The 19060-nt window shown below is 43.5% G+C and overlaps 1 protein-coding gene across 5 annotated transcripts in view; it reads right to left on the bottom strand.

Moving 5' to 3' along the window:
• The window catches only part of SH3BP2 (SH3 domain binding protein 2), a 33384-nt gene extending 14592 nt beyond the window's left edge, over positions 1-18792 (bottom strand). Inside the window, exons 1-2 of one of the 5 annotated variants that reach the window (XM_072335198.1) lie at positions 18672-18792; positions 6132-6211 (exon numbers count right to left, since the gene is read on the bottom strand). In XM_072335198.1, the coding sequence (XP_072191299.1) occupies positions 6132-6184 (53 nt within the window). In that variant the 5' untranslated portion in view covers positions 6185-6211; positions 18672-18792. Of the gene's footprint in view, positions 1-2893; positions 3102-6131; positions 6212-17881; positions 17981-18671 lie in introns of those variants that run through there. The other 4 variants (XM_072335199.1, XM_072335200.1, XM_072335196.1 and 1 more) reach the window with 4 other exon arrangements.
• Positions 18793-19060: the final 268 nt, after the last annotated feature.

Here is a 19060-nt window from a genome sequence, read left to right as displayed (position 1 = left end):
TAAGTGTTACCTACTGGCTTAGATTGAAAACATTTCAGAAGAGGCAGAGTTAAGTACCTCAGGGAGGCTATCCAAAACAACCACAAGCTGAGATTCTAAGAAGGCAACAGCAAACACTGGGGACAAGGGTATCCCTCCCTAGGTAAATACAGAAAACACAAGTATTTGCCTAGGTCATGGCAGCCTGCTACATGGATAGCTGCTGGAAAGCCAGAATAGCTGGAAGACGACAACAAAACCATTGCACGGGAGCAGAGAAACAAGCGGGTAAAGAATCCAGTTCTACAGTGCAGACAGTACAGGATTTAACCAAAAGGAAGGACAACAAAGTATCAGGTTCTGCTTCCTCTTCTTGAGGATCATTCCTCATCTTTGCAGATTTACAATAAAACAGTTCTGAAAATGCAGACCAAACCCTCAAACTTCCCCATCCACCTGAGCGAATCAAGGAAGTGTGGCTGAACTCCCTGCAGGCAAGTACATATTCCACCTAAAACACAGAGCTTTCCCCTCAGCTTAACTATGGGTATTTTCTGGATTTCATTGTAACTTTTCCCACTTCCCATTCTCATATGTAGGCTGGGGCTGCAGTTCCTGACACACAAGGTATGTGTGTATAATCTGGTATTCCAGATTGAAGCATTTGAAATAACTCTCTTGAATCAGCACTTTGAATCTATTCCCAAGCAGATTGGGTTTTATTTTATGTTTTTGAGTGTACAAAACAATCCTAGAAGGGCACTAACTGCTGCTTTGCATCCTGCTGCCGGGAGAAAGCTGTCAAAACAAAATATCCCCGGGATCTTTATTTTAGGGGTAGGATGAAAGAACTGATGCTCTTGAAGGTTTTCTTGGTGTCAGCATCTATAATATAGTTGTCTTTAGCTCCCTAAAATAGATCTTTCCACTCTTGATATTCCTCCTAAACGTTTCTTTTTTTCTGTTGTTTTTTTTTTTAATATATTATGTGATGAACAGATCAAAGCTCCATTATCAGGTATGGTCAACAGCAAGCACCAAAGTCACCATAGAGCCTATTAGAATGAAAAGATATTTCCCAGATGCCTTTTTTTATACTGTTATATTCTTGCCCTACAAGCCAAAGACCCCCTTACATATTTTCATCCCAGGTACATGAGCAAAGCCTCTTCCACTGAGCAGACAAGGAAGATAACAGGAGAGACCCACTAAGAGCCACCAGAGCCAGGCTACCCGCCCTCTCCGATGGCAGCCCTCTGTTACAAGATACCAGGTAACGATACCTGTGCTAATTCTTCTGTGCAATCTTCTAGTAAAAACCACATACTTTATTCTTGTCATCAAGGGACTAGGTACATGTTTTTAAATGTTCTCCATCAAGTCCCACACCCAGCACAAGTGCCTCTTAAATCAGCCTTCTCTTCCCTGAAACACTGTTGAAATGAACCATCTGAGCCAGCAGAGGATGACAGCAGCACAAGGCCTTGCACCACTTCCTTTCTCAGATGACCCCCACAACAACTCTGTGCCTCTGTGAGAGACAAGACTTAAAGCACAGTGGGAGACATTGGAACAGCGGCTAATAGGACTTGCTTCATCACTCAGCAGAGTTTTTTGAAAGACAGAGCAGTGCAGCTAACACTATTGAGCACAATACAATCAATACCAGCCAGTCTGCAGCGTACCCTGCAAGTACCACTAAAGTCAGCCCAAGCCTATCCCATGAGCACACCTTTCGCAAATACTATCAGAATGAACTCCTTCAGCCACATAACACATCTGGAACAGATTATGAAGGAGCGCTTATCCCTTTTGGCCTTACGAGCTGTTGGCATTCAGCCCGATTAAATTGATACAGGCTGATTCAACTAAGGATTGCATCCTAGAAGAGCCAGGAGTCCTTGTTCCTTGCTGAACCTCAGCAGAACATACAGCAGATGTGATCATCCCCACGCCTTGCAGTGTATAAGCCTAAAGACACATTAACCTCATTGCTGAAGCTACAGCTGCCAAAAGTTGTCTTAAAAGTTCTCACTTGTTATAATAATATTTATGGACGGTGCTGGAGGCCCTTTGGTCATGCTGAAAACAAAACAACAAGTCTCCTGAACTGCAGTAAAAATTAAATCCGTTCTGGGTTTGTCGCAAGAGCCTCAACACAAACCACGTCTGAGAAACATTTTAATGCCGTAACATCTCATAACATCTTTAAATACTGTTTTGAAAGTAAAACCTAGCGCAGCAGGATGTGGATTTCCTTCTCACTGTGCGTGTAACTTACAGAAATGAACGCATTCCTGGCATAACGCAGGTGACTGAAATTTAAGCATTCACAAAAGGCTGAACCAGAACTAAGGCAGCACATAGAGAAAAACATAACAAAAGTTTTCCTACTGTGCCCTCTGCGATTCTGAGCACAGACAAGTTCTCCAGTTCAACCACCCACATACCTACCATCTGTACAACTGCTTTCTGCACAAAATCCAGGTCTCGTTTCCACTATTTAATAAATATTCCCTTTGTTTCTGAAAAACTCTGCCACGTTTCTCCCACTTTTCTGAGTTACACATCGCATTTCTTAACACTCCCAACGGCCCCTTTCACAATAGTTGCTCAAAAGAATGAAGCGTAGCACAGACACCGAGAAGAAATAAACCCTAAGGACAAAGGGAATAGAGAACTAAGCCTGACAGAGGTGCACATTATAAGTAAGCTCACTCCGTTCAACTTGCTTTTCTTATCAGCTGAGTGTTTCCAACCAACACTCTCTTTGTTTTTCCCCCTCCAATCCTTGGCCATTTTCTTCATAAGATGCAGCAGTTAAAAGCATTTTTCCTGGAGCCAGATTTCTTCTCTTAGTTTTACCCTGCTCTCTACCTAAAAGAGGACAGATGACAGAAATACACGCACTCACCTTGACACCGTGCCCAATCGACACATAGTTTTCTTGCTGACACTTTCACAGTATGATAGTTTCCTTTGTGAGGACAAAGCCATTAGCAGCTGATAGCCCCTCTCAGGCATGACAGGAACATCTCTGTGCTCCTCTCCTTTCTGTGTATGGAAAGGCTGAGAGCAGCAGCGATAACTACTGTACACACAAAGGAGGAGCTGCAACCCGACTGCTTGTACATCTGCACTGCAGCGTGGCCAAAAGGGACGCCGAGGCAATGACTGGTTTCCTTTGTTACTTCCTGTTTCCCCCCAGTCAGTGGGCAGCTCTGTCTTTGTCAGATTTCCCAATATCCCACAGAGGCTGTATATTGAACTGTGTGTTACCTCAAGCCTCTGTGAGACTGCGAGCCACACAGTGGGGGATTTTCCAGAGCTCGCTTGCCTTTTCTTCACCTTCCCACCAACTGCTGTCCCATGGGAGAAAAAGAAGGTAGCCCTTCTCCCTTACAGTGTGCTCAGGCAGCACTGGCAGAGGTACGGCTCAGAAACGCTGCCACGCTTCTGAAGAGCCTGTGCTTCAGGTCCTTGCTGCACACCACAGAACTAAGTTAAGTCCCACACCTCCCTTTTCTCCCCTATAGCTGGAATTTGTCCTTCTCTCTTCAACCCACTAACTTTGAAATGGCTGTTTGAAAGACTGTGCAGCATATACAGCCCTGTCTGTACATTTGACACCACACAAACCACAAGACAACGAAATTCTTATCCATAGGTTTACAACATAAGGGCAACAATGCTACAGGACAAGCATCACCAGCTGATGGTAAAAGATAAATGCCATTGTTTTACACATTATTATTTTCATTTGGAGCTCTTAAAAGAATTCAGATCATTCACTGGTCTGGAATCAGCCAACACACTGTGCCAGAAAGTTCAAAAGCAACTCATGTATTGCAGAATGATTGACAAGGCTTACATACACAAACATGCTGAGCTTCTTTTCTGAATAGGCTCCTTTCAGGCCAGGCAATACAAGAAGAGGAAGCAGAATAAGCACCGCACACTTACTGTGTGCTGTAAAGAACAGCATATTTAAGACGATGTTATGATGCTATTTAATAGGAAACAATACTCAACTGACTCAGCAGTTCTGGAGGAGGGCAATGAAGGTGTGTGAGATCTGGAGCACAAGTCCTATGGGCAATGGCTGAGAGAACTGGGATTGTTCAGTCTGGAGAAGAAGAGACTCAGGGGAGACCTTATTGCTCTCTACAACACCCTGAAGGAAGGTTGTGGTGAGGTGAGAGTCGGCTCTTCTCCTGCATAGTTAGTGATAGGACCAGAGGGAATGGCCTCATGTTGTGACAGAGGAGATTCAGGTTGGACATTAGTAAAAGTTTCTTCTCAGAAAGAGTGGTCAGGTGCCGGAACAGGCTGCCCAGAAACGTGACTGAGTGCGTAGAGGTATTCAAGATACGTTTAGGAATTGTACTGAGGGACATGGTTTAGTGAGGAAATATTGGTGGCAGGTGGACAGTTGGACTGGATGATGTTGGAGGTCTTTTCCAACCTTGGAGATTGTGTGATTCCATGAAATTAATATGTCCCATGCACCATGAAATTGAAATAGACAGTTGATATTAAGAATTAATACAGAGTGTTTTAAAGCAGTCCTTCTTCTCCCTGTTCTCTGCTATGTTATAATTGCTCTCTGCTATCCGGCATACTCTCCTAAGCTTGCATTACTATCCTTCAGCCTGTGTCTCTACCTCATTAAAAAAAAAAGCTATGACCAAAAGAGACAGCACTTAAGCAGATGTAACACTGCAGAACATCCATTCCAAACATCAGCCTGACACACTTCATCCTTGGTTTTACCCCTCCAAAGTTTGCAGCCATAACACAATACTACTCTCTGAGCTCTGCAGTCTCATTTTTAATTAGTATTTTATACATTCAGTACATTCCCAAAGTACTACTTTTTCCATTCTAATCTTTCTGATGACACCCTCTTCATATAAGCACTCACAAATACAGAGTTTTTCATTTCAACTTCCAAGATCCCCTTTCGATTTTTCTGGTGATTTCTGACACTGTCCAGATGGTCTTAGAGAATGAATGCCATCAGAACAGAGGCCACTTCACATGTGCTCAGACACAAGCTGGTGTTCTAGTGAGGAACAAGCACACACCAAAACCGCCAAAGAGTGTTTGCGTGTTTCACAGATGATCATTCATGTAGTAGAAAGAAAATTCAGCTTAGCTCTCTAGACCAAACATTAATCAGAAGGGCTGTGTTTCAAAACTACAAATACAGAGCCTGAATAGACACAAAATTGTAATGGGTTTGGTTAACATGTCTGTCACAGAAGTGAAAAAGGAATAAATAAGTCCTCCTCCACAATGCAAAATTCAGTTTTGCAAGGAATGCTGGCACATGGTTTTCAGACTACTAACCTTTATTTGTCCCCACAACATCAGTGAGGCCTCGCACCAACCCGGCTCAGGGAGAATGTCAACAAAAGGCAGTCACTTTGTCTCTCTGACATTATGAGATCTCACGTAGGGAGAACCAAAACATCAAAAGCAACTTTACATTTGGTTTTCACTCCATTAGGACCACTGCTTGTGAAAGACAGTCAGTCATCCCTGCCGATGTTAATAATGGCTCTTGCTTGCAGTCAAAAGTAACCACACCTACGCCAAGTTTACCGAAAGCAAGAGAATAAAAGGTGCCTCTCATGCTACAGTAACCTCACTGGTATTTAACACACTGGTTCAGCTGAGGTGTTGAGCTATCTTCAGCGAGAGCTTCCTCTTACTGACCAATTTACAGGAAACTGCAAGAATGGACCACAGATAGAAGCAGACTGAGCAAGAGATGAGGCAGAAAAATTAACAGACCAACAAGAAGAACAAAAGAAAAGCACAAAAATCACTTCTCTTCCACCTGAGCAAGTAGCCATCCTAGTGGCCAGGTTCCACTCAGAGTACCATAAGAGTTCATATGTTATCTCTTTGGTAGAAGTCTGTAGTACAGTACGGTAGGAAAGACAACCATATTCTGTTCTACTGGCGAATCAGCTTGAATAAGTAGATTATTATAAGCTTTATTATTTTAGTGATTCGACCAAACAAGTTTAGACCAAGCTTCTAGATCACAGTGGGAAAACATCCAGTATGTTGAGAGAGAACACATTTGTTAACAGGATACTCTACAACTCCATATTGTAAAAGAGCTGGCTTAAGCTACTCACCTGAATACTTCATCTGCTAGGTAAGGCAGCCCTGTGAAAATGGGAATAACCATGCATCAGAATTACTTCTGCCAGGCAACCTGCAGCATAACAACAATAATAATCATTAGCAGCAACAAAGGGAAGAAGTGAAGCCTGGATTTCCAGAAATGCACTTCAATGCCAGATAAGTGACAGTTTTTAAAACTTCTGCTATCATTTCCTCATTCTGCTAACAGGGGAAGAACCGAAGAAGTTATAATAATATAGTATAAAGTAGACCAGATATATGCATTTCTGTATGTTTACCTATACAGAACTGCATATTAGTAGATACTGTAGACCGTGTGTGTGTGTATAAATACACTTAAAGAGGAAGAAAATACTGATTTTAAAATGAAATTGTAACCTGTTAGCTTTCCTCACCCCAATAAACTTGGCACACACACAGGAAGTAACGCACTGATTTGATCATTAAGTCTTATCCTTCACGAGCGCTTGTAGCACAACTTAGCATAGTTTAAAAAATCATCACCATCATGTAACTGGGAAGTACAAATGCAACGGACCAAGGCCTATTCCTGCACACAGTTCTGCTGCTGACAGATGCAAAGGGAGTTTCCCCAAAATACATATTCTGAAAGTGGGAGTTTCCCCAAATTATTTATTTCCTTGGCAGAACATTTCCTCCCTATGATGTTACAGTGGACACGATTTTATTTCCTTGGCTCATTTGGAATGACTTACACACAACTCCATTAGCAACGTACTCTATAAATGAAGATTCAGCAAGCATTGTGGGACTCCAAACTAAACTCGGCTCATGTTCCAGAATACCTCTCAGTATTGAAGCCAATCTGCCTTTAGTACATGGAACACCAAAACAAAAGTCTTCCAGCAACTTACAAGGGAGAGTCAGCTGTCCATTGTAGATTATAAAGCTACTTGATAGGTACAATTATTTAACCCATAGACATCCCATTATAGAAATTTAAGTCTGCTGTTTGCAAAGACATATTTTTCTTAGAATTTTACTGAAATCATTTTAAAGAACTCAAAGAGTGGGAAAAATTAAAAAACAAAAACAACAAAATAAAAACCTGTGAGACCTGCATTTCCATTCACCCTTTTCTACCATTTCTGACACTAATGCAATTTGGCCACTGACAACATCCACCAGTTCACTGTATGCTGCACTCCTTCAACGCTTCAACAAAACCTAGGTCCAGGACTGCTGTCACCAAGTAAAGAGATCATGTCACATGGATGTGTATTTTAAGTCAGCAGAAAAATTATTGAATACAAGTAATTTTAAAACCTTCCTGGAAAAGAGTATTAAAACAACTATGAAAACACATCAAGCTTATTGTCCTTTTGAATTCCTGTCAGCAAAAAAAGTGAAACGAGTAAACAGATTAATTCTATTGCTGACACCAATAACAAGTTACTAAGTGAATAATGAACACGCTCAGCAAGCCATAGCGCACTCTCTAAAGCAGAGTATTTGGTCACGTCATCTATCAGCCCTCGGAGCTGTGTCCCTCTTCTGGTGGCATTCAGTAAATATAAGGAAACAGATCTCTGCAGGCAAGAGGCTGCAACCAGCACCAAAGAGGAAGCTCAACTTCTGCCGGACCCTGCAGAAACAAAACCAAGCATTTTCTATTTTTGTTTTGTTTGAAAAGAGGCTCTGTGACAATATTTAAAGGCAGTATAACCACAAAGACTCTTTTTCTATGTTTTATTGCTGCACAGCACAGTAGATAGTGCTGGTTTCCAACGAACAGTGCACCGAAGCATCTCTTTTCATACCTGGAAACTCCGACTGGGAATCAGAATCCTAAAACAAGCTAATAATCATGCATGTGTGATTTATAGAATTAGAAGGTCCAGCTGGGCCACATTGCTCATGCAGTCACCACTGCCAAGAAGAGCTCTGAAGCCTAAGCAGAGAAGGGGATAAGTAATATATTTGCCAACAGCTCATTAACATGTGAAGATGAGTATTGTGCCCAAAACTTCAAGCAAGCGCTCCCAAAACAAAGGTTTCTCTCTTCCAATTTCAATGACAGTTCCCTTTTAAATCATTATATAAAACTTCTCTTAAGGGACGTTGTAAAGCAAAAGAATTTTGTCACTCCCACCTCCAAACACTGAAGACTAAATCAAAGCACTGATGTGAGTGTGGATTGCAGCACCAAGGACTGAAGGTCACACTGTGTTCCATCACTTTTGTAAATGCAATTTTATTTTATTTTATTTTTTTAATACACTGAAAACAAGAATTTCTGCCAGTTCACATTTTTGGAACAAAAACTGAATTCTGCTGGAACCATGAGATTGTGCCCTGCTGGGATTTTAGGGGAGAGGGAGCTCATATAAAACAAATCTATATATACCAATGTATATTTGCTCATAAAAATGGTATACAACATACTCTAGCAAACTCACTAATCTTAGCAAGATGAGCTGCAAAGACCACCTCAACTTTGTGTGCTGCCCTTTCCTAAAAGCTCCTTCACAACACTGCAGCCAGGATCTCCTGGAGGTGAGCTGCTTACGGTATAACTGCACTCTTCCTTATCATCTCCACACTCTCATGCTTTGTGCACTGCCTAGAACCAATGGCCATTGTTTCCAAGGAGCCTGTGCAGCGCTGTTCCGTTTGCAAGCTCTGCTACTCCAAGAACTCAAGTTTATTGCTTACATATGGATGATGAAGTATCTCCAGCAGAAGCTTTTACAATATGTATAGGGTATCTTGCTGCTGAACACATCCTGGCTATTCTTGAGACATACAGTCACTTTCTGCACACAATGAAGAACTGAAACTTGCACAAAAGAAATTCAGGAATTGGGGCCAGGGGGATTTAGTCTTGCTCCAAACCAGCAAATCAAACCTGACATCTCTTTGCACAGTACTACAACAGCAGCTCTCCTAGACCCAAACCAAGCCACAGACCATGCATATCACAGATGCACTGATTCAGCTGCCTGTGCTACCGGCATCCCAACACAGAAGATCTACAGGTGCTGAGCTTTAAGGAAGAAAAACAGAAACAAAACCTGCTGTTTCTGCACACAGTTTAAAACATGATGATATTGTGACATTTTACATAGCACTGAAACCAACAGACTTACACACAAAACCCTCTAAAAAACAGAACTTATCAACTAGCAAGGCGTATATGCATTACAAATGTTTATACCTGTAGCCATGTCAAGAACTCTCAGCTTTAGATGCGCTAAAAAATAGGAGAAGTGTGTTACTCTGACCAGAAAGCCTTCCCTCTTCCTCCACCAGACAACCCTACAGAGCGTTCCACTTATCTGATGCTCAGCAGCACACCGCTACTTTAATGAAAGACATTCCGTCATGTACATCCACAGTACGAACATGTGCTTACAAATAAAATCCATCCTTTGCAAAAAAAAACAAAAGCACCTTTAACAAAAGGCAGCATAACACTACAGCCTTGATTAACAACGGTCTTTATAGCTACTTCATTTTTCTTGGAAGAACCGTGGACAGATGGAGGTTAGATTAGTCCAGCTCTAACATGGCACCAACTTTTTCTAACTATATAAACAAGTACATCCATTTTTATTTGCATCCAAGCAAGAGTTAGTATTAAGAAATCAAAGAAGTGGTTGTTCCTCCTCCAAAGATCTCTTCCCCACAAGAAAAAAAATGCAGTGAGGGCAATAAATTAGATAAAGTAGACTATAAAGAGTAATTCGAGTTGTTCACAAGACACAATAATACTTGTCTATATTTAAATCTAGGCAAAAGACAACCGTAACAAAAGTTGACTTCTTTCCTGCGCAGTCTAACTGAGAACCAGTAACTGGCACGGCACAGTCAAAAACGATGAGCACATCTACAGGTTAAGTGGATGGGGAAAAGAATAAGCATCAAGTTAAAAAGTACAGAGAATAAAAGGAAGTTCTGTGACTGAAGTATGCACGCAAATTCATCCCAGGCTGCTGGCCTCTACACTTTGTATCCTCTACTTAAGGCCACAGAAATGACAGAGTAAATTAGACATGGCAGTCAAATGACTCAGCACACTGACCAGAGGGGTTGAAGTGGCACAGATGCATCCATTAATTAATATTCTCCTCCCCATCTAAAATGGAAAAGAACATTCCAGGAAGGAAAGGGATTGGCTAGGGTTGCCAGATGAAGAGTTTCAAGCAAAAAGACTTCTGCTCACCACATTTTGTAGCAAAGACACTGCTGCAAACCCCTTCTGCTTGCCTTTCCCTCCAAAAAAAAGAGATAAGGTATCCATCACACACCATATCCCTTGGAGTAAAATCTTCCAATCTGGAAGAAAAACTTAATAATGACTTGCCAGTGGGAAGCTAAGATAAGGAGCGTAATATTGTTGCAGCTCCATTAGATCAGACGTTAGTACATCTTTAGGAATTAGCAGCATTCTCACTAATCCCATGCCACCTGCCAGCCCAATTTTGCTGGGGAGCCAAACCCCACAGTGCAAGGCCTACAGGGAGCAGAGGCGTGGACTGCTGTCCTCTGTGGGAGAAAGGATGCCACAGTGCTGGGCAGGAATGCTCTGGCAGCAGCAGCACAGTCAGCACAGTGCCAATGTAACAGATATCTTCAGGACTTAATCACTTGGATGCCATTTAGTACTGTGCACATTTGGAACTGCGGCACTGCATCTTATCAACTTTATTATTGGAGAGGTTATCTGTACCTCAGAGCAAAGTACATGACATCCAGCAAACCCACATGTTCTCTGATAGTGCTTCAGTTTGCCCCTTCAGACCTCAGATCAGTGTCTTTCTGGGCTACAACCACCTTCACAACAGCTGTGATATTTGCCTAGGCACAGAAATAAGGCATTTTTTTCCTGGGGGGAAAAAGCTTTTAGAAATGACTCACTGAGGCTTTGAGCTCAGAGGGGAAAAAGAATTTCACTGTGAGCTCTTCCCGTAACAGCTACTAATAAATACAACAATCTCCCCTATAAGTGGATGGAGAACAGTTGCACTCTCTACCTCTGTTCTCCCAGCTTAATGTGAGAAGTACATTTGAGGTATTCCCCTTTCCCTTCCACATTTCTCCCATTCCCTCCCCCACCACACAGTCACACATTAAGTACTTAAATAGCATAACCCCAGCAGTCTGCTGTGCTTACTAAATCCTGAATAGGAAGGCCCATGCAAGGTTAGTGGTGGGATAAGTTCGGGACCAGAATGAAGTTGGGCCAGACTACTATTTGCATAGGTTCTCCTAAATCCATGACCACAATTCTATTGCCTAAAATCCCATTGGTACTCTTCTACATAGTTTGCTCTTTGGAGTGGAATACTAACCTGACAGCAAGACCTCTTTGCCCATTCTCCAAAGTATTTGGTAGAGGTATTTGGGCTCCTCCAAAAACCCTTTTTGGTTACTCTTCTATTGGGTATATTCACTTACCAGCAAGGCTGCAAAAGACTTCTAAGATCATCCAGTCCAACCGATCACCTATCATCGCTACTTCCCACTTCAGGCACAAAATAAGACTATGAAAGACTCTTACAGCTGGTATGCTCACCTGCATAGCAAAAAGCCTGCTCCCCATGCAAAGCACACACATAAACCCCTCTCTGCTCACAGAACTGTTTAGGGAAAGCTGTGCAGTACTTGGGAAACATACCTATTTGGCACAACAGTGGAAACGGACTGAAGAATTACTTGTAAAGCTTAAATGTTTAAGCCTGTTTGATTAAAGAGAGGCACCGAACAGTCACAGATGTTGAGCAGCTGTGCAAATCAGGTCACCCTTTTGCCTGAACGCTGCTCAAAGCGCCTCATTTTGATGAGTCAAGTGTACAGATAAGATCAGTCTTGATCTAGCAAACTTGAAGCCCTTGCTCTGTCTGTAGGACCTTTAGACTTACAGGCAAGTTTTCTGTATGCTAAACCTTTCTCTGCACTATTAATGCAACAAAATAGAAGAACATTCATCCTCCTAGGCATACAGGAAGGTACACAAAACAAAGAGAAGAGCAGCAGCTTTCACACATATCTATGTATCTGAAGCGTGCAGTTTCACATAAGGAAAAAAAAATTATGTTAATTCCATTAACATAAGGAAAAAAAATAGAGTTCATCACATGGCCTAGGTCAAAACAGTGTGTCTGTCAGACCTGACTTCGTTTCTTCACAGTGTATAACAAACTCCAGGTTGACCTAGGAGAAAAACAACTCTGGGACATGTTGTAATAGAATTACTATTAAGCAACATTAGGGTAATGATTTACTCTTGTTAGTAGGGTTGTCACAAGATTAAAGACTAATATTTTAAGCCTGTGCTGCTTGTAGGAACTAGCTCTTCAGGCTAACTATGTTCTGGTCTGGATGCTAAGCTCAGCACTTACACACATACAGGCAACTTCTGCTGAAACAAAGGGCAACTAAGACTTTGAGGTGAAATTTTGTATGTCAAAGCGTTATGAAGTATCTCAAGTTTCATAAAGTACTTCAAGATAAAATACAGTAAGGACCATGTGAAAGATGTTTTTATCTGGAATAAGATTTGCAAGCAGACACTGGGGAGTAACTGGGGATCAAATCTTGTTCCTACTTCTGTAGCTACAGCACTGTATAGCCCCCCAAACTGCGGCTCATGAGACACAAAGTCAAAACGGGCTCTGCGTTGTTTTTTCCTTCCTCAATAGCCTGCCATTTACTTAGTAGGAAAATATGCAAATATTCATAAAAATGACTGTTTCCAGAATGATGATTAATTTCTATCGCTACAGTAACAGTAAGGTAAAAATAGAACGGGGGGAAAAAAAAGCTTCCTACCTAACCTCGCTTTTTTCTTTCCTCTTTTGGTTTTACGAGCCATGCTTCAGCAGACGGCACCGAGGCACTCACAACAACCTACTTCCGACTCTTTGCTTTCTTGTTACTGAAGGTTATTATATGAAGAATGAAAATGAAAACGCTCAAACATTCACTAGGATCTGCTGCAGAATCTGATATGCTGCCCTACAGTGCTGTCAGAATTGACTGTGCTGACTGATTTCAGCACAGAAAATTCTACTGGAGAGAAGAAAGCTTGTTTGTCCGGAGCAGAACTGAGCATGAAAGTGGAAACTGATGCTCTAAGTGGGATTTCCCTCCTCCAAGGCTTCTTGGTTTTTGTTTTCATGTAAACAGGCAGACTGCAAGCTAAGCTAAACCCGACCTTTTTTCCAGCCTGCTGCAGCAGAGGAGCTGTGCCATGTCTTTGGGTGCTGGCAGCTCCAGCTCACCTAAGCAATGCAAAGCTGCATTTATACTCAGAGCAACAACAGAGCACAGGCCATTTAAACCCAACCTAGTTCTTGTATTCATGGAGAAACACTCATACAAGCAGTCTGCTTCTCCATGACCCAGTACACTTTGTTTATTGACCATATAAGCACTAAACTTAGGCACATTTTCTTGCCTACTTCTACTACCCTTCCTCCTCTCTTTGTTCAGATCTGGCACATACTCCTAAGGAACCTTTTGCTTTTAGTCACGTCTCTGTTATGCGTAAATCACCTTTCACAAAAAGCCTTGCAGCGCACTTCCCATCATCTCTTCCTCCAACACTGAGACAACACTGATTGCCAAGGCAGCAACAGATCCAGACCTGCACACTGGCACCTAAGCACTCCCAGCCCTTCCTTTCCAAGTACAGTCAGGATCAAGAATGAGGAAAATAACTCAAATTCCAACATCAGGGTTGTTTCTGTACTGCAAGTTGGGACGAATCACTTAACAGGAACAGGGGGGTCAGTGTTCAGTCAGGGTGTAGGAAGCCTACAAGGTAGCTGTAAGACAAGAGATGCGTTGTAACATAAAAGCAGTGATCCCAGTGCTAAGAACTGGGTCGTTTAGCAGACTCCACTCTCAAGAAGAACAGGTTGGTCCGCGGTTTGTTGGTTTGGGTATTTTTTTAAACGCACACAGCTATATTGAAACCAACACAGTGCTCGAATTCTACAGCATCACTGCAGTGCTGCTCCATATACGCAAACAGCATTCAGCACTGCTGCATAGCACAGCTAAAAATAACTGGTACAGATCAAACAGCTCACCTATTTTCAAACTTCATCACACCATCAATTTTGACAAGGGAAGGAAAAAGCAAACAGAACCCTCATATTTCTGCCCAAAGCCTCAGATCTATGACTGGTACCATTTCTACAGCTATGCCAAAACAATAACTATTCACTGGTCAGGGGAAAGAGGGGCAGGGGATACACACAGCTTCCTTCTTAGAGAGCTCGATTACCTTTGCATATTTGAATCATAGAACCATTTGCCTTGTGTTCCTGCCAAAAATAATGGAATTCTAAAACATGAGGGATTCACACGCACAAGAAGGATTGCTCAGCGGGCTTCCAGACTTCTTAAAGACTGACTGAAGCCAATGTTTTGCTCAGCTGTTGCTTCTTTATGAGTTCTGCTGGAAATTCCATCTCCATGTTTTGAGGGAACAAGCTGGAATGACAGAGCCTGTTTGCTGAGCCCTTACAGGTAAGTTCATGATTAAGGGCATGAATCCAAGTTCCTCCTAATAGTCCAATTACAGCAAAGCCGAAGGGCATGAAATAACGAAATAAAAGCCCTGGTTAAACATGCTTGCTAACCCTTCTGTTTGGAGATTGCAAGATATCCCTGCACTGAAACAAGAAAGAACACCAATTAAGCGTTTTACAGTGGTATCTGCAAGTCTTTTGTGCATGCATTTGCTGAAACAAAATCATTTTGTATACGTACACCAAGTTTAGTTAAAATGAATGCTACATCATTAATCAGCAACGCTCATAATCTGACAGCGTGCACTACTGTAAAGCTTTGTAACGTGATCTAAAAGCTGTGTGCAGGTACAGCTCTCCAGGTGTTCCTCAACCAGTCATCTAAATCCACATGGAATGAAGAATTGCCACAGTTACCTGCGTGCCCAACACACTACAATACACAGCAGAGACAGTCGTACTATAAAGAACAAAACCCCAAACTCCATCTTCGTAAAATATCCAAGGAAATGGTCTACAATCACAATGTGTTATTATTATAAGTTACAGCAGAGTGATTGTGCTTAACTACATGCACACAACAAGTTTACCTCTCAATACTGTAAGGATACAAATCTAGCTTGAATTGGGAAGTCCCTCGTTTAACAAATATTGAGATATTCTGCCAGAGATGCTCAGATAACACGTAAATACTGTAATAATGCCAAGGAAAAAGATAAGAACTGGGTCATTTACTATGAGCTGGCATGCAATTAAATAGGTTATTTCAGTTACACTGGTATGCTGGGTTAGAGGAAGAACAGTGCTTAGGTTTGTTTCCTACGAAGCCATGGCTCTGCATTCTTTCCTAGTTATTACTTAGCCCTGTTCAGAATTCATCCCTATACTGAGGAAAAGCAGTTTTCAGATTCCTGCATGAATTAAATGAAATGTGGATTCAACTGCCACATTTCTTTTTACAAATAAAAAAAGAGAGAAATCCAACATAGGAGTTCATAGGTAAGAGTGGAAAAAAGAGCACCTTCAAATGTCTTGAAGAAATACCATGGAGAAGCACGTTGCTCTTAAAAAGCAGCGTGCTGGGAATGCTGTGACGTGCTCTCATTTAGTTACCTGCCCTAAGCACACCATGATACATGCCCTTCTAATTCACAGTAAGGTAAGTAATGCCTTAAGTCTTAAAATGACACCTAAAACTGTCCAAAACTTCACTGCCTTTAGCTCTTTACTCAAAGCATTGCAGAAAGTGTAACTTCTTACACATACCAGCATGAAACGAGTGCTTTATAACAAGAAAGTTAGCAGTGTTCCATAAATATTATAGGGACTGGCAATGACATGTCAATATATGAAAACAAGGTAAAAAAAAAATGCTTGCTCCATTTGGAACTGTCTTGATGAAAACACACTGTCTCTCTCTTGTTGCCTGAAGTTCTCCAAGTCCAGGCTCCTATCTCCTTGCCCAACACTGCTCCATTGCACCACAGGTTCAAACACAAAGCAATACCATCAGGAAGTGCACTAATGGAGTCCTAAGTTCACCTTACAAAAAGCCAGGAAATGCTTAGCTATGCACAAGAGGATCAGCCATCTAAAAGGTTGTTCTCTGTCCTACCTCAGAAATCCCCAATGAAAGACTATAGGCATTGTGGCAGGATCATTGTATCAATACGTTCAAATCTAAACAGAGCAAGCGACTCTGGAAATCCCCTGATGAATCCCATGAGCTCACCCTTCTATTTACAGGGCCATCCATCAGTTCTGCTGAGAGCCTGAGCTTCCTGCAAGGTCTGGTAGCAGCAATAAGCCAAGATTCCGATGCTACAGCAATACAGATGAACAGTTTTCCAAGTAATGGGGCTTACTAACATCTGCAAGCACTTTCAAGACCAGGGCTTAGCCAACAGCAACTAATTTACACTGTGCTTGCAGGGATGCACATTCCAAACAACACAAGGAACTGCTGGATGATTTAACAAGGGTACAAGTTACCCACTGTCGGGCACCTGGATGATGCCCCAGCAGCAGGTCAGCACTGTCAGCTCACAACGCACATCCCTCCAGTACTGCAATCTTACTGCACTGCAATGCACAGCAATACATGCGTAAACAGTCCGAGGGTTACAGGCTGAAAAGCACACAATGCAACTACCAGAGTCTGAGTGTCACAATCACTTTTCCAAGTGGTAAAGCGACCAATGCACACGCGCGTTCTGATTTATACATCTGATCATTTGTGTTTGTCATTCAACATCGTAAGAACTAAGTTAACAGCCTTAATGAGTTTCCATTTCTACTTACTGCTCACTACCAAAGTGGCTGCCAAGCTCAGATTTCCACCAAAGGAAACTACACCCCTATTTCAGTAATAACTTGAAGTAGGAGCTTTTTCTTGCTACCTCTTTTTCTGTAGGCCAACCTGAAGATTCCTACCAAGACAAATGCAACTGCAGGCTGGTCTTAAAAGCCTCCAGTTCCAATGGTCCCTCTGCCTGCATCAGCTTCCAGTTCAGCAGCTGATCAGAATGTTCTTGCTTGGACAGCCCTGCCAGAAGTGCAAGGCCTGCAAGCTTTTATCTTTGTGTATTCATTCCGAGCACTTTGAAAGCTGTAAGTCTTCTCCAGAACTGGCGCCTCCGTATCTTCCTTCTCCATAACTTAAAAAAAAAAAGCTCTTTGTTTTCTGGACCTTTTAGTATAAATTTGTCATGCTTTGTGGAGAGCTTGAAGGAGGTTTTAAAACAAAAAACATGCAAACAGGAAACAGCATTTAACCCACCGCTAAGCTGACCCAGTACTGACTCCTCAGTAATGGAATATTGGCAAGGGGCACCTATTAATCAGCTCTCTTGCAACAGCAAGATGGCTCCAAAATTCAGTAACAGGAAGGGGGAAGGAGCATGTGTTATGCCTAAAAGCAAAACAGCAAGTTTACTTTTGCCTGTAATACAAAGGAGAAATCTGAATGAAATAAACCGCAGAGGATCCAGCTATACACATCCTGCACAAACAAAACCAGGAATAAACAGAAGGTGTATGTAATTCATCAGACATTAATGTACTGCATACCCTCCCTCTCCCCATAGCCATAAACCACTGAGAGCTGGATGAAAGTGGAGATTTGCTTTTTGCAGTAGGAAACATAAGGGTGCAGTGCAACTGATCTCACACAAGAACCTGAAGTTCTCCCATGTCCAGAGCAGGCAGAGAGACTCAGAGCACTGAGCAGCACCCACCTGTCAGATGGGGTCAGATGAAGCTCAGAGCACCCTACCAGTGACTGGATGAGGATCAACCCTGCTGCATCTTGTTCTCTGCTGGCATCACCAGGACCTGCAGCAAAGGTCCGGACAGACAGGTTGGAAAGAAGGGAATCATGGACCCACTTCCACAGTTCACTCGGGTCAGCGGTACTACCTGAGCTGCTGTCAATTTGCAGTGACCGTTTGCGGGACAGAAATAGCCAAGTTAAATCAACACAACCCGGTTTTTCTTGCTCCTTACAAACACAAGGAGTAAAACCCACGACGTGCGCAACCACCTGTAGCCGAATGGGAACTACAGCCCCAGAGAGAGAAGGCAGCACGAACCACGTCAGGTCTGGAGGAGCCTGAAGATGGTAACACTGCAGAGACCGCCGTTAAAGCCGCACTACAACCTGCGTTCCATCACGAAGAAGCCCTGCCTCATCCCTCCGCACACGGAACCTAATCCTGATGCTCACAGCACAGCACACCGCTCACCAAAGGCACCGGGAAGCAGCACGGCTCTCTCATCTCTTCCCTCCCAAAGAGAAGCAGCCGTATGTTTCCCCAGAGCCCTTCCACCGTCTCACCCTCGGGCTCCCGCTGCCGAACCGACCCCCGCCCGGCACGGAGCGCGGTCAGTCACACCCCGACGCCCGGCAGGAAGGCTCCCGCACCGCCCCGGAGCCGCCCAGCCCCGCAACGGCGGAGCCCGAGGAAGAGTAAGAACGGCCGCTGCTCTGCAAGCCGTCCCGGGGCGTCGCGAGGAGCGGGCACTTACCTCGGCCGCGGCTGCAGCTCAGCTCCGCTGGGCGGCCGCTCCGCCCGAGCCCGGCCCCACAGCCCGAGCCTCGCCCAGCGCCCGCCCCTTCCTTCACCTGCACGCCGCGGGCCGCCCCGAGGCGGGCCGGGTGTCACAGCATCCTCCCCTCCCTCCGCTGGTGGGAGCTGCCGGGATCGCACCGCCCTCCTTCGGCCGCCGCCACCCACGCGGAGCTGTTCGGGTTGGAAGGACCTCGCGGCCCGCCCAGTCCCGCCCCTGCCGTGGGCTGGGAGCCTCCGCCGCCTCAGCCTTCCCAGTGTTCATCCAGCACGGCCCCGACCTCTGGGGATGGGGCGCCCGCAGCCCCCTGGGCAGACTCAACGCTTGGCTTCTGCCGCCGGGGAAGC

The sequence above is a fragment of the Excalfactoria chinensis genome, chromosome 4 (genome assembly GCF_039878825.1).
Source record: "Excalfactoria chinensis isolate bCotChi1 chromosome 4, bCotChi1.hap2, whole genome shotgun sequence".
Classification (NCBI taxonomy): Eukaryota; Metazoa; Chordata; class Aves; order Galliformes; family Phasianidae; genus Excalfactoria; species Excalfactoria chinensis.
Note: the sequence above shows the minus strand (reverse complement) of the source record. Positions and strands in the feature narration are given on the sequence as shown.